We start from the raw sequence: 16,108 nt of genomic DNA, 5'->3' as shown, positions 1-16,108 counted from the left end.
ACGGGCGCGCATGTATACATGAACATGAACTTATAAGCGCGGGCATTTACCCCTTTTTTTTTACATTCTTTTCTTCTCTTTTTTTTTGCCAATCTTTTTTTCTCCGATCTTAACCAGTATTTTTTGCTCTTCTCATAACCAATACTTTTTGCTCTTCTCATAATCAATACTTTTTGCTCTTCTCATAACCAATACTTTTTGCTCTTCTCATAATCAATACTTTTTGCTCTTCTCATAATCAATACTTTTTGCTCTTCTCATAACCAATAATTTTTGCTCTTGTCTTTTCATATTTTTTCTTCTCTTCTCATTCCCAATCTTTTTTTCTTTTCTCTTGCCATATCCTTTCATCCCATTTCTTTACGTCCCTTTTTTCCCCCTTCGGCAGTACCTGGAGCACGGCTGCGAAATTGTGCCCTTGAAAAAAGCCGAGGGTGGTGGAAGCGAACATTCATTGATGCTCCTGGACATGCAAGCAGACTTTTCGGAATTTTTGGATGAAGAGAAAAATATTATAGGAAATGAAAAGATAGTGAATGAAGAAGGGGGAGGTACATTCAATATGCATAAAAATCATTTTCTTCAAAGAGAAAGAAAAAAAAGAAATAGTACAAATGAAAAAGAAAAATATGTATACGAAATTGATCACTTATGGGGTTATATGGAATGGCATTACAATTTCGAGGATGAAATAAAAGTCCAAAAGAATTTAGTGGAAAATATAAATAAGTTAAGAAAAATTCCCAAATTATATGTATCTGCACATATAATTGAAGGAGCAGTTAATGAAATGTCTAAAAATGAAAATATATGTATATTAAAATATACAACATATCCCAGTTTTTATCAAAAATATAACAAAGATTTAGATAAATTAAAGGAATCAAGTGGTAAAAATAGTATTTATAATGTGTGTAATTATATATATGAGGTATGTGATATTGCAGACAAGTCTTTAGTGTTTGCAAATAGTCCAGTCATTAATACTACTATGAGAAATATATTAAGTATAACAAAAAGCGGTAAAAAAAGAGAAGATTTCAATGAAGCAGAGGACTTAGAATGTATTAGTGAAGATGAAATATGGCAAATTTATTTATCGAAAAAAATAAAATGTATAAATGACCAATGGTTATTAATATGTATTAACCACGAATTAAAAAATATTATAAAATATTCAGGAGATATTTATTTTAAAATTTTCAATAAATATATAAAAGAATATAATGATTTTTTAAAAAGTTATAATTATAACTCTACAGTGGGTCGGGAGGATATCCACAGGGCTGTAAGTAGTACCAGTCGTAACAGTACCAACAAAGGTTATATGGCATCAATCAATAGTAGTAGTAGTAATAGTAATATTCGTGGTGGTGATAACTGCGCATACATAACGAACACTAGACATAACGCTTTCGAAGTAAACTGTACTAGTAATAACTTAAATTTAGAGAAACTAAAAAAGTACAAAGTAAATTTAATCTTTTCAGATAATAAAGATATCAATCATATTTTATACAAATTATGTTTGAACATGGGGAAATTCAATGACGCTGTGTTGTGTACAAAAAATAAAACATTCAATATACTAATGAATGATATAGATGGAACCATAGCCATCTGCCTCAAGTCCTTCTTGTCCAAGTACTACGGCTGCGGAGATAGGGGTGCTCAGTGGGATGGAATAAATGAGGGGGTAAAAGCGGAAAACGGGGTTAGTGGGACAAGCGGGACGCACACCGTCCACGATGATGAGGAGCTAGTGAAAACCTTGTCCATTATGGGTCTATGCAAGGAAAAAATCGTGTTAACGGAAAAGGCAACTATATTCAGCAACGTGGAATTACTGTTCTCCTATTATATGATCGTTGATCGTGAATCATTATATCGAGCGGAGGATTCCACTAAGAGGAGTGGCAACAACCACAACAACAACAATAGCTATTGTGATGGTGAGGAGGAAGAGGAAGAGGAACAGAAGGACGACGATGGAGTAATTTATATTAGTAAAAAAGCCCTTTTTGAAAATTTACAGTTTTCCAATGAAGAGATTAGCAGCTATTTACTACATTTGCAAAAGTACAGTACTAATAATTTACTGTACATAAAAAATAAAGGGTTTCGATATGTAAAAAGTGAAATTATATGTGAATTTTTAATTAAAATAATTGAATTAATAAGCATAAATGATAGTTTATATGAGTATCAGAATATTGAGAAAGGGAAAGGGATGAAAAATATGCTTTTTCAAAAATATCAACAGAATTTACATAAAGTAATAAAAAAAAAAAAAAGTGGTATCAGTCTTTTAAATATAATAAATTTAATATATGAAAATATAAACGATTTTTCCTTTTTAAAAAAAAATAAAATAGCTATAGAACCATATATAATATTACAACTATGTTGGAAATGTTGTGATATTGAAAACAAACATTTTGAATATTTTACAATTTATTATAATTACTATTTTTTTTATGAGTATTTAAATAAGCAATCAGAGGATTTATCATATGAAGATATATTTGAAAATTATCTTGAATTTTTGGAAAACGATGAATATATTAACGATACAATTGTGTACATAAATTTGTTTAAGCTACATAATGTTATGGCATTGAACATTTTAAGATCCAGTGGAAAAGTTGTTATCCATTCGGAAAAGCTATTTACATTTGATATGGAGATGTATACATACGTTAAATACATAGATGAAATTTTTAGAAGTTTTAACTCTAATTTAATGGACATAATAATACAGGACTTTATAAGGAGCTACCAGTTCTTTTTGGATTTTGGCTATGAAAAGGGGAAACATAACAGCAAAGAGAATTTCACACCGGGGAAAGAGGGCCTAGTAGGAGAAGAGAAGGATGTAAAAGGTCGTAAGAGTGGTAATTACAATGAATATAATAATGACAACGATGATGATGTGGACCATGTGGGCCAATCCTCAAATCAGAAGTTATCCAACGGGGATATTTACAAAAACAGAGTACTGTTCAGAAATAATATAATTTTAGGTGTGAACAATATAAATCATATATGTAATGATAACTACATGTTTGAATATTTTATTGTAGTAAAATATTATTACAGCGAAAATAATTTTGCATTATTAGAAAAAAGACTAAAAAAATTTATAAAAACAGTAGAAGAGGACTTTATGAATACACAGTTGATATCTTCAGGAGGTGGTGGTAACATAACGGATGATACTAACACATCTGCTTATGATATGAATAAAAATTACAGATCAAATTTAGACAAGTTAAAAAGTAATTATTGTTTAAATTATAAGATTTTTAAATATCAAACCACATCCTTCCCTCATATAAGATTAACTAATAATTATAATGACTTACTAAAGTTTGTATATACACCTTTGTCTATTCATTGTTCTATATTTCATGAAAATGTAATTTATAATAAAAAGCGAAAAATTTTTCAGTTAATACCCTCATTTCTTCTAAAGGATAATTTACGAAGCTGCCTGACTGCTTTATTTACATTTAAGACTTCATACTATGCTCAGGAATTTTACCCTTTTCTTAATCCCCTTCTGAATAATAAGGTAACATATTTAATGAAAAATGAGCTTATTTGAAATGTGCGCATTGTTCTTCCTTCGTTTGGTTCGCCTGATGAAATGCAGTGTGCCGCGCGGGAGTACATGCATACATATTCACGCATATACACAAACACACATACATACACACACACATACATACACACACACATACATGCACACACACACACGCATGCATTCGTGCTTCCATATGTTTGCTTGTGCATACACGCGTTTTTCCTTTTCGCCATGCAGGACTTGATCGGCACCATAGCTGTTCCGCCCTTGAGGCACTGTAGGACAAAGTTAATTGAAAAAGAAAATAAAAAGAACATCGAATTTTTGGAAGTAGGAAATATTGTCTTCTCGTCGTTAAACAAAGATATACGAAATTATTCAAAGTCCACCGAACATAAAAAAAAGTTCATTGAAAAATTGTGCAAACTGTATAACTGTAATTTGCCCGTTAATAATTTCTCTGCATAAGTTTTCTCATTCCCGTATTTTGGGCCATTCTTCGAGCTGTACTTATTTATCAAACTTCAAATTGTTCATTTATTCAATGTGCTTATTCAATGTGCTTATTCAATCTGCTAGTTCAATCTGTATATTTAATCTTTTTATTCAGTTTATTTGTTTATTGTTTATTTGTTTATTTATTTGTTTATTTATTTGTTTATTTGTTTATTTTTTTTTTCTCTCATCGTTCCACTCGTTCCGTTTTTCCCATTTTATCCTTTTTAAGACTTGCGTAAAGCCTCCTTGTGGGCTAAGTTATATTTAAAAAAATAAAAAAGAAATTTTTTTTTTTTTTCTTGGCATACGCGTGTTAGGTATCTCTGTAGTCACTCAGAAATGGGGGGTGTGGAAGTATTACATTCTGTTACATTAATTTCTTTTTCATTGATTTGTATATTTTGTTTACCCTTTTTTTTCAAAAAATAGTCAAAATTTTCCAAATAATTACGATCATATATATGTTTAATATGTTCAGGCAATTCATAATTTTGCAATTTTTTTTTCCCCTCTATAAAATGAGTATAAGTAGGTATAACATAATCTTCTATATTTTTGGCATATAATTTATTATTTTGTAGTACATATTGAGGATATATGAGTTCCCTGATTTTCCTACTTAACAATTTAATACCTAAACCAAATCTTGCAGATGTGCCTATTACTTCCATATGAGGATATATGCATTTCAATCGAAAATATAGGGAGTCTAAGTTAAGTAAGGTGTTTTTATGTAACATATCGCACTTGGTTGCTACTACTAACTCTTTTTTTTCTAGGTATTCCGGATTGAACAAAAACAATTCGTTTCTCAGCATTCTTATTTGCTTTATCGAATCGTCGTAGTAGTTCTTCATATTGGAAGCAGTGTTATCGCTATCGTTATCGCTATCGTTATCGCTGTCGTTATCGCTGTCGTTATCGTTGTTGTTATGGTCGCCCCTCTTCCTGTGCTTCTTCTTTCCCTTTCTTTTTTCCTCCTCCGTATACTTCCTCCCCTTTAAGCTGTTAAGGTAGAGATCCTGTACTTGCAGATCGTCTACATTAGTTAGTTTATCACTGGACACATCTATAACGTATACAACTAGTTTACTTCTATACAAATGCCTTAATATTCTCTTTCCTCTAAGTTTGTCTTTATGAGCATTATGAAATAAAAAAGGAGTGTCCAATAAGGTAATCTGAACGCCATCAATATAATTAATATTTGAAATATGAGGAATAGTAGTGGTAAACATATCTGTATTAATATTACCATAATATTTACTTAAACTACTACAAAGGGATGTTTTACCGCTATTTTCAATACCAATAAAAGCAACATCATTTAGTAGTCTTAATTCCAGTTCTAGTAGCATTTTTTCACATTTTTCTGGTAATCTAAAATCATGTTTTTTAAAAAGAGAATAAGATATTCCTCCCTTACCTCCTCTAGCTACTAATAATTCTTCATTTTCATTTAAAAATTGATACCAAAAAATACTTTTAAAAATTTTTCTATTTTTTTCATTTTTTTTTTTACAAAAGAGTCTTTTTCTTACTATAGTTCCAACAGGAACAAAGATTATTTTATCTTTACCATCTTTTCCTCTACTATTTTCTTTATAATCTTCACCATCATTTGCTTTTATTTTCTGTTCTATTTTTATTAAATCATATACGCTCTTTTTACTTTTTAGTATAACATTACCACCATGTCCACCATATCCTTCTCCTTTTAATTTTCTACTCCTCTGTTTTTTATAATTAGGTTTTCCACCCTTTCCTGATTTTGCTACTACCCATAGAAAATCACAGAATCTTTTTTCATTCCTCATCATTATATGTTCACTAGGTTGAGTTAGAATTTTCATCATAGTTTCGTTCTTCATTTTGTCCACATCGTCTTCTAGTGCACTTGTGTAGATGTGTGTACCATTACTGTAACTACTTGAAATATCGTTTTCCCTGTTCTTGAGTCCATCTATTTCCTTGTGAATTTCCATGTTATTAGTAAAGTAGTTAAGGGTGGTTGAGTTATCAGTAAGGCTGCGTGCTCCTTCTTTATGGTTTACATTAACATAACTCTTTGCATGTTTTGTATAAGCTTCTCTTTGATTCGAATTGTCATACGGTTCAAGATATTCCCTTAAAGGATTAATGTGCGATGTTATATGTTTTGTTCGCGTACTTTCACCTAAATAGTTGTGCTGAGTTCCTTCTATATAACTATCAGATTTGGTAGCATTATTCTTTTCGCTCTTTTTTTTTTTAAGTATAACAATTTTTTTCCCCTTCTTTACGTAAATACACTCGCTGTTTTCATAAGGATTTCCTCCCTCCTGTAAACGTTGGAGCTCCTCGGATTTGGAATTAAAACAGGCTTTACTTATTTGTATAGGGCTATTTATTCGAATGCATTTATGTATTTGTATGGAGCTATTTATTTGAATGCATTTGCTTATTCGTATGGAGCTATTTATTTGAATGCATTTGCTTATTTGTATGGAGCTATTTACCCTTTTCTGCTTATATGGAATGGCTAATTTTGCAATCTTTTCATTTTTTGAAAAGGCGAAGATCTTTCTTTTTGAGGAGCATGAAAAATTAAATTTTTTCTGAGCACGTACAGGCAATTTTGAAAGAAGCATAATAGAGGATCGCGCTCGCAACTGAGGGGTTGACTGGGTTAATGGAAGTCTGGATGAGTGGATGACCAGATTACTGGATAACTATTTAACTAGTTAACTGGGCGATAAATTATATATTCAGATGTGTAACTCATATATGTGCAAACGTATGTATATATGCCCTAAGGACAGAAAGATGTATTTACTTCTTTCACAAGTGACAGAATGGTCAATACGGGTGGACGTAAATGGTTACGTAAAACAGTTGATGGTGGGGGGGTGATAGAAAAAAAAATAATTTCAATTAAATAGAATTAATCCAAATTGAATTAAATCGAATTGAATCGAATTGAATCGAATTGAATCGAATTGCACCTGAATTCAGCCGAATTGAATTATAGCGATTCTATCTGAAATTATTTTTCCTCATATTCATGTTTGTCGTTTATGTAAAAAATAATAGGTGCAAGTTTATTATATTTTTTATATATGCTATGTTTGCGCGTGGATAATACGTAACTTATGCTGCTTTACTCTTACTTATGAAGAAGTACGATATGGGCGAAAAAAAAAAAAGAAAAAAAAAAAAAAAAGAGTAAAATAAAAAGAGTAATAAAAGAGTAATAGAAGAGTAAAACAAAAATGAGTAATAAACGAGTGAAAATAAGAATAATAAAAGATTAATTAAAGAGTGGAACAAAAAGAAAAAAAAACAAACTTCATACGCGTGTGCTATAGGCGTATTAACACACGTGTACTTCTTTCACGTATTGACTATGTTCAAATAAGGAGTTGTTGTGTATGCATGCATGGAGCATATCTATATTACGGAATACACTTTTATTAGTGTAGTATACATGTTAAAAAAGGAAAAAGGAAGGAAATCTTTTAAAAAAAAAAATATATAATAAAGAATAAAATGCAAAAAATAAAGTAAAATATAAAAAAATAAAAAAAAATATAATAAAGAATAAAATGCAAAAAATAAAATAAAATATAAAAAAATATAAAAATATATAATAAAATAAATCAAAATGGGTTAATGTATGATTACATATAAAAACACAGTGTATTGGTACGTATGTGGGTTTACGCGGTTAAGGCCTCGAAAAACCTGCAGGATGCCGCACAAAAGAACAAAAGAAGGTAGCCTAAGAATGATGTGTGCATGTCCGTGTGGTTCTAATATTAGTGGTTGTGTTGGTAAGGGAGAAGTTTAAAGCCTTGTAACAACATATTTATAAATGGTGGAAGTGGCGTAGCCTGTTAGTAAGCCCACTCGGAGTAATGTAGATCCAAAACTGCTAACAATAGCAACGTTACTCATAGAGTTATACGGTTTTAGAACATCCGAAATGTTAATAAAGGATAAGGTAACAAACCAACCATTTAAATAGATATTTGAAAAAATTAGTAAACATTTAAAAACGAAATTCTGGAGTAAGGCAATATTTGCTATTGGTATAATTAAGCATAATATAGACAAGATGGTTCTTAAAAGAGAATATAACAATACTTTTTTTTGTGGTAAAAGTGTAAATTTAAAAATCGGGATGGTTTCTGAAAATGTTGGGAAAATTCTACTAACACAATCAGCTATTTGAACCATTCCAATTAATATGTATCGTTCATCTACATTTTTGGTCCACATTTCTGGGCATACAACTGGAAAAACTGCAATTTTTAAAAATATATTATAGAAAGTGCAGAATAAAAAAATTAAGGATTTTTTATATAAAAATGCTTTAATTCTTGCTTGCTTCATAATGTTTTCTCGACTCATGTTAAATGGAAAAAATTTACATAAAAAATAGTTTTTCTGTGTGCACGCTACTTCGAACGGTGATATCATTTTACCCTTCTCCTTCTCCTTCTCCATACTTTTTATCGCTGCATCTTTGAATTTTCCCTGTTGGTGTAATGTGAACTGTTCCTCCTTCACTTTGGAGGATCCACGATCGATGCAATTGTTATTGCTGTAAGGCGAATCTTCCAATAGGTCCTTCCTTCGGTCTACCTCTACATTTTCACTTCCGTCCAGTTTGCCATTTTTCCCCATTTTTCCTATTTTTCCGCTTCTTTCCCCTAAGGAGCTAGGAACGATTGTGTTACCCCCCGCTTGACCTTCTTCTTGCATGTTATTTCCAATATTTAAAGAATAGGATGCATCTACCATTTGTTCTTCTTCAACATTTGTGGTTTTGTTTTCTGATACCGTTTCATTATAAAAAGAGCCACTTGTTCTTCTTTTCTCTTCTCTTTCGTCTTCGTATATTTTGAATTTTTTTTTAAAATAGTGTGTCTGTTTCATTATTGTGTAGCATATGAAGGAGATTAGTATGAAGATGCAATTAATTATACAGGTAACAAATATAGAAAACATCAGCTTATTTATATCCTTATTAATTTTAAAAATAAAATAAAAAAAGGTTGATGTAATTAGAAGTGAGTATATACCAGTTAATCCATATGATAAACATATAACTTTTGAACTATTTAGAACTATAGAAGCAATTGAGAAAATCATAGTTTTCATCATAGAACAAGTAGCTCCAATGAAACCAATAAGAATGTAAAAAAATAAAGTTTTGTCATAATAAAATTTTACCACAAAGGGATAAGCAAGCTGTAGAATAAACGACAAAACAAAGCATATATCATAAGTTCTTGTTTTTACATCTATAAACAAGGAACTAATTAACGATACAAATACTAATACGCTAAAGTATAGAAAAAAAGTTGAAGAAACAATTATATCCTTATTTAATAATGCATGTATATGTGGAGTTGTATTTAGCACACAATTATATAAAAGAACAGAAGACATTCCCATCAAGCATATTGTTATATTTGCAAAAATGATTATACTGCTACTGCTACTACTGCAACTAGTACTACTACATTCATTTATCTTAGCAAGCTTTTCATTTGTTCCTTTGTTATCTACAATCTCAACTGATATCCCTCCCTCTTTGTGTCTTTCACTTTCCCCAGTAGGAGTTGCCTCGTTTTTTGACGTGCCCATATTTGGAATAGCAGCAAACGCGTGCTCATACGCTGGTATATACACGTATATATACACGAATTTGTATGCCTTTTCGATTCGCTTATAATAACTGCCTTCCCCTTTTAATGTTCCCTTTTTCTGTGGAATTATTTGAATACGTGTGAACGTTTATTTGAAGTCGAATTTTATGACCACATTTTAACACATTCCTTTTTCGTATCTTCTGTTACGTTTTAATTTGCTTCCTTGTATCCTTTCTTTATCTTTTTCGTATCTCTTCTTATCTTTTTATTATATTTTTTTTTATCTTTTTCGTATCTCTTCTTATCTTTTTATTATATTTTTTTTTATCTTTTTCGTATCTCTTATCTTTTTATTATACTTTTTTTATCTTTTTCTTATGTTTTTTTTTTTTTTTTTTTTTTTTTTCTATTTATAAAAAACTGCTTTATTATTGAATTTATATGAGATGAGGATTATTTTGCGAAAAAGGATTTAATTTTGATTAATATGTTAGTGAACATATATACAATATTATATAATGTTAAGCATGCAGGAAGTGCATGCTTAAACTTAACAGTAGCGACATACATGTAAGTACATATACATAAATACATGCATACGCGTATACAAACGTACATACATATATATCATATATATATATACTATATATATGACTATGTATCGTGCCTTTCTTTTATCATGACAGCAAATTTTTTGCATGCTTAAATGGGATACCCCCAAATTGGATGTAATTTCAAATATGTTGAATAAAGGTTATCTTATTTTTTAGGTCATCTTCATTTTGAAGGAGATAAATTATTTTTTTAAAAAAAAAAAAAAGAAAAAGAAATAAAAAAAAAAATATATGAGGGAACATTCAACTATATACTATATTATTATAACAAGGATTAAAAATATATACTTGTTTAAATTGGTTAGAGAGCTCATTATATTTTTGAAACATTACACAGCGGCTATTTTTGTAGCAAATTTTGATTTCTTTGGCGGAGCCATTCAGCCCAGTAGTCATACGTAAATACATGTACATGGGCATATGTACACAATCGTAAGTACGTAGCCATATATACGTAATCATATGTACTCGTTCACATTTTAATTTACGCGCGCCCGGGTCATTATGGAGCAGAGCTTACAAACATCTTACGGATAATAATTTTTTTTTTTTTTTCCTTTTTTTTTATAAAATGATAAAAAGGCATTTAAAGATATACCCGTCGATTTACTTCACGAAACATGTGTATAGCGCTCCCCGAGTAAATGAGGATTCCTTAATTTTAAAAAAGGACTATGTGTTCAATCAGTATGAAAATAAAAAAGTCTTTTTAAACAATAAATTAAAGAATGGAAAAAATGAGAATGTAATAAAAAGAATATATTATTTTAAATTATGGAATTCATTGTGTGAATACAACTTTACCTTATTTGAGAATATTGTTCAGCAATATTTGAACGAAGGATATAAATATGATGAAGTTATTTATTCTATACTTGTACTCTCGTATATATTAAATCACAGGAAGAAAAATGAAAATGTAAGCATATGAAATATTATTATATTATTCTAACGTTTAAAGAAGTAAATGATACAGTAAGGAGAGAGCATTTTGGACATTCTCGTTTTCGAATGTCCTCGTCTCTCCTCCCCCCATCCCCTTTTGTTCCTTTTGTTTACACAGCTTCCACATCACAGCTGTGTTATATTGTACTAGACGTATTTGCTGTATGCCCTTTATTTTTTTCCTTTTATATTATTTTGTTTTAATATGTTTTATTATATTTTATTATGTTTTATTATGTTTTATTATATTTTATTCTATTACGTTTGGTTATACCATTTTCACGTTATCGTATTATGTTGCATCTGATTCATCTTCGTACATCACCATCCTTTTCATTACATTTTCCCCCTGTCTCCCTCCATATAGGCCTACTTAGTCGTTGAAGAAATGAAGAGGAGCTACATGCATCCAGTTATTGTCCGAATAAACGAACGTATGTTAAACTCCTTTTTAGAGTTAGAAATGATATTCTGTGAACCAACGAAAAGTTTATGGATGAACATTGGTCGATTTATATGGGAAATTTCCATAAAATTAAATAGAGAAAGAAAACGAAAATTAAAAGAAAAGTTAAGTTTATTACCACCTAATGAGGTTTTAAAATTGACAAAAGAAGATTTGAAATATATGCTGAAAAAAGAATATGAAAATACGTTAATAAGTATGATTGGTACCATGTCGTTAGACAGTGAAAACCCCTACGAGCACATGTTAATTGAAAATAATGATAATAATGAAAATAATAAATTTGATGAATATAATGAATTTAAAAAATATGATGAATTTGATGAATTTAAAAAATATGATGAATTTGATGAATTTAAAAAATATGATGAATTTGATGAATTTAAAAAATATGATGAATTTGATGAATATAAGGAGTGCATGGAAAAAGGCATTAAGGGTGTTGAAGCGGAGGTTACGACCTTTTTAATACCACAAAAGGGCAGAAGCGTAGTTAATTCGTATGAAGAACACTGTGCTGCAAATAATTTGCTCAATGGAACTCACTGTTTAAATAACGAATTGCATAACTGCACTAGTGATAGTCAACTGTTATTTGGAAAAAGCGTCATGAGTGATGTTATTACAGCAGAGGACGATGCACGAGATGGGAAAACAAAAGGGCAGGAAGAACAGTGCGAACGTTTTTCATATATCAGTAAAATTGATTTAAGTAACGATGAACAAGAAAAAATGGATGAAGACGAGACTTATTATGAATCGTTTGAAGATGGTGAAGATTTTGATATTGAACTTTTAAAAAAATATTACAATTTTAAATAGCGGAGTTAGTTGGAAAAACCCTAAATGTTCATATTTTTTTTAAAAATAAAAAATTTTATACCTGCACATTTAATTTTTCTCCTATAATTCGTGTAAATCTGGCGAAGATTTGGTGTGTATTGCACTCAAGTTTCACATAAGTTTCACGCAAATTTTGCGTAAATATATTTTTTTTAAAATTATAATATTAAAAGATACCTATATCTTTGCATTATTTTCCCCATTTTGTAAAGGCTTACAAGAATTTTTTTCGCTTTTGTTTCGCATTTGTTTCGCTTTTGTTTCGCATTTGTTTCGCTTTTGTTTCGCATTTGTTTCGCATTTGTTTCGCATTTGTTTCGTATTTGTTTTGTATTTGTTTCGTATTTTTATGCATAATTTTTTTCCTTTTTTTTTTTGTTGTTAAGTACCTTTTCGTACTTCAAGTTTGTGTTTGACGTTTGAAAGCCTGTCCCCCAATTTAAGCTGCATTTTTGTTCAGGCACTTTTCGCCAGTTTTTTGGCAATTTTTTTGGCAGCTTTTACGAGTTGCTTGGATACTTTTTCGTGTTTTTTGTGCAACTTTTTTTTTCTTTTTTTTTTTTTTGTTTTATTGGCATTATTACACAGTTCGAAGAAAACAAAAGCATAGTAAGGGAAAAGGGGCTGATATATATATATGCGTATCAAATTTGTCGTAGCTCATTATATCTGACGGCACATGGCATCAGCAAAAATGGAAGAAAAAAGGAAGAAACAAATATGTTTTTCTTTTGTACCCTTTTTTATAAAAAAAAGAAAAGATGAGAAAAATATAATTTAATTTAATTTAATTCAGTTTAATTTAATTCAGTTTAATTTAATTCAGTTTAATTTAGTTCAGTTTAATACAACTTAACACAATTTAATACAAATTGATACAATTTGATACAATTTGATATAATTTGATATAATTTAATACATTTTAATTTTTGAATAAACAGCAAGCCCCTTTTTGTTCGCCTTTGATCTCTTTTTTTTTTCTTTTTTCTTTTTTCCGAAATATTGAAAATAGCGTCATTTAATTTCCTCGACTTTTGAAGACATAAGTATAACAAAATTGCATTGACAGTTAATCAAAATTGCCAAAAAAAAAAAAAAAAATGAATTAAAATAAAATAAATAGATAAATAATTAAACAAATAGATAAATAATTAAACAAATAGATAAACAATTAAACAAATAGATAAACAATTAAGCAAATTGATAAACAATTAAGCAAATAGATAAACAATTAAACAAATAGATAAATAGTTAAACTAATAGATGATTAATTAAACCAATAGATAAACAATTAAACAAATAGATAAACAATTAATTAAAAAAATAGATATATAGATCTTTAAATAATTTATTAAATAAATAAAATAAAAAGGATGCGAAGTAAAGCATAATTATTTTTAAATAGTATTCCCCATAAAAAATAAAAATATAACGAAATAAGAAGATAAAGTAAAAAAAATGAAGTGATACTTTTGTTCAACTAGGGGGAGCTAAAATGTGAAAGAATAAAAAAAGTGTATCGTGTGAACATTTCGTACGTATTAGTTTATATTTATAAAAGGGGCACAAACATATATTATATTATTTTTTTTTTTTTTTTAAAATGATGAATTTTGAAGAAACCTTAATAATTTTAAATGACGATGGGCCTTGTGAGTTGCTCAGGAAAAAGTACTACGAAATGCTTGTACCAACAATTAGTGTGTTCAATTTTAAAAAAAAAAAAATATATAAGAAATATAACAATATATTACTGTATACTTATAAGGACTACTCTTTTTTGTGGGAATTGGAAGACAGTATTTTACTTAAAGTGCAAAAATGTTTAAATAAAAATGGGATATTGAAGCTGATCATATATATAAATAACAACAGTGATACGCATGATGAGAGTGCTGAGCACGAATCGCCAGAGAAGCGTAACAGGAACAGAAGTAATAACAGCAACAGTAAGAGCGGTAATAAAGACAATATAGAAATTTTAAAAAAATTGAAGAAAGAGTGCTTATATAATGGCTTCGTCAATATTTCAAACGAAACTACTTTTGCTGAGAAGGGGGTCATTATAAATGTAAGTGTACAGAACATAATATATATAATGCACATAACATAATACGTGAATAAATAAATGCTGGAATTGTTGCATCGAAATTTAGTTCCGCATGTTAAATATATGAAAACATTTAGTACGTACAAGTAGTTTTGATTGAATTTGTTTTTATATCTTCTTTAATGATTATACCCTTAATTACACTTCTTTCTCTCGTTCATCTTATATGTCTATCACCGTATCACTTTTTTTTTTTTTTTTTTTCTCAAGGTAACGGCTGAGAAACCGGACTTTTTATCGAATAAAGACGAAAATGATTTAAGTTCAGGAGAAGGGGAAGCATATGAAGATGAGGATGACAAAAAGAAAGTTGTAAATCGAGTTTGTGATAATTGTACTTGTGGGAAAAAGAAAAATGCAATAAATCAGGAGAAAATTATTATTGGTGAAAATGTCGAATATATCACTGAAAATGTAGTTTCTTCTTGCGGAAATGTAATGCATTCATGCATGTATATATATATATATATACGACTGCATATGTGGATTGAGTGTGTTGTTGTGTATCCGCTCGTATGTTTCTGTGTATGTCCATGAATTAATGTTGGTATATGTGTATGCATGTGTGTGTATAATGTACATACAACAAAGGACAAGCGAATGTTCAGTTTACCTAATTTGTTATTTGATTTCTTTTTTTTTTTTTTTTCTTCCCCACTCTTCCTTCTTTAGTGCTATCTGGGAGATGCCTTCAGATGTGCATCCTGCCCTTACAAAGGTTTGTTTTCATTCTTTTGCCTTTTTTTGAAGCTTTTTCTCTTTATATTTTTTAAGTGCTCTTTCGCCTTAACATGTTTATTGTTGACCTGCAAGCCCAAACACTTATGTACATATGTGCGCATGTTCATGTGTTGTTAATTTGCATCTGTTATATAGCTCATGCATTTGTCTTTATGTCATATACTGTGCTTTCGTTTCGTTTTATTATATTTTATTTTATTCCATTTTGTTTCATATCGTTCTATTTTACTTTGTTTTATTTCAATTTTTTTTTTTTTTCCCTTTGAAATTTCCAGGTTTACCAGCATTTCAACCGGGCGAAAATGTAAAGCTTAATTTGAATGTAAGTTATAGTGAACTTTTGAAAATAAGTAAAATAAATTATTTTTCACGCATACCTGTAAAACGGTTTTTCATCTTGTTTCTTGTTTCTTGCATCTTGCATTTTGCATTTTGCATTTTATATTTTATAATTTCCATTGTGTATTTATTTTTAAATGTACAATTTACTGCTTGACGTTACATTTGTTATCTGTTCGTTTTTCTCATTGTATATCCCTTTATTTTCTATCTTTTTTTTTTTTTTTTTTTGTTTTATTTTTTACCGTCAGAATGAATCTAACTGATTTAACAATTGGGGCCATCTGTTCAAATAATAAATTATTCTTACCTATATGAAAAAAAATG

At 29.3% G+C, this 16,108-nt stretch overlaps 5 protein-coding genes across 5 annotated transcripts; 3 read left to right on the top strand and 2 right to left on the bottom strand.

The window, feature by feature from the left end:
* Positions 1–469: 469 nt before the first annotated feature.
* PmUG01_05021800 (conserved Plasmodium protein, unknown function) lies at positions 470–4,054 on the top strand (the record flags this gene model as incomplete). The annotated part of the gene is made up of 2 exons (XM_029003416.1): positions 470–3,574; positions 3,824–4,054. The coding sequence occupies 2 exons, from the start codon at positions 470–472 to the stop codon at positions 4,052–4,054; spliced, it is 3,336 nt and encodes a 1,111-aa protein (XP_028860364.1).
* A 359-nt stretch (positions 4,055–4,413) lies between these two features.
* PmUG01_05021700 (GTP-binding protein, putative) lies at positions 4,414–6,714 on the bottom strand (the record flags this gene model as incomplete). Its single annotated transcript, XM_029003415.1, has 1 exon — positions 4,414–6,714. One exon carries the CDS (start codon positions 6,712–6,714, stop codon positions 4,414–4,416), a length of 2,301 nt encoding a protein of 766 aa, XP_028860363.1.
* Positions 6,715–7,909: 1,195 nt separating this feature from the next.
* Positions 7,910–9,718, bottom strand: NT2 (nucleoside transporter 2, putative; the record flags this gene model as incomplete). The annotated part of the gene is made up of 1 exon (XM_029003414.1): positions 7,910–9,718. One exon carries the CDS (start codon positions 9,716–9,718, stop codon positions 7,910–7,912), a length of 1,809 nt encoding a protein of 602 aa, XP_028860362.1.
* A 1,190-nt stretch (positions 9,719–10,908) lies between these two features.
* PmUG01_05021500 (conserved Plasmodium protein, unknown function) lies at positions 10,909–12,570 on the top strand (the record flags this gene model as incomplete). The annotated part of the gene is made up of 2 exons (XM_029003413.1): positions 10,909–11,256; positions 11,650–12,570. The coding sequence occupies 2 exons, from the start codon at positions 10,909–10,911 to the stop codon at positions 12,568–12,570; spliced, it is 1,269 nt and encodes a 422-aa protein (XP_028860361.1).
* A 1,624-nt stretch (positions 12,571–14,194) lies between these two features.
* On the top strand, positions 14,195–16,047 carry DRE2 (Fe-S cluster assembly protein DRE2, putative; the record flags this gene model as incomplete). The annotated part of the gene is made up of 5 exons (XM_029003412.1): positions 14,195–14,662; positions 14,912–15,136; positions 15,374–15,419; positions 15,718–15,764; positions 16,033–16,047. 5 exons carry the CDS (start codon positions 14,195–14,197, stop codon positions 16,045–16,047), a joined length of 801 nt encoding a protein of 266 aa, XP_028860360.1.
* Positions 16,048–16,108: the final 61 nt, after the last annotated feature.

The sequence above is a fragment of the Plasmodium malariae genome (assembly GCF_900090045.1).
Source record: "Plasmodium malariae genome assembly, chromosome: 5".
NCBI lineage: Eukaryota > Apicomplexa > Aconoidasida > Haemosporida > Plasmodiidae > Plasmodium > Plasmodium malariae.
This window is presented reverse-complemented; position numbering and strand designations above follow the sequence as displayed.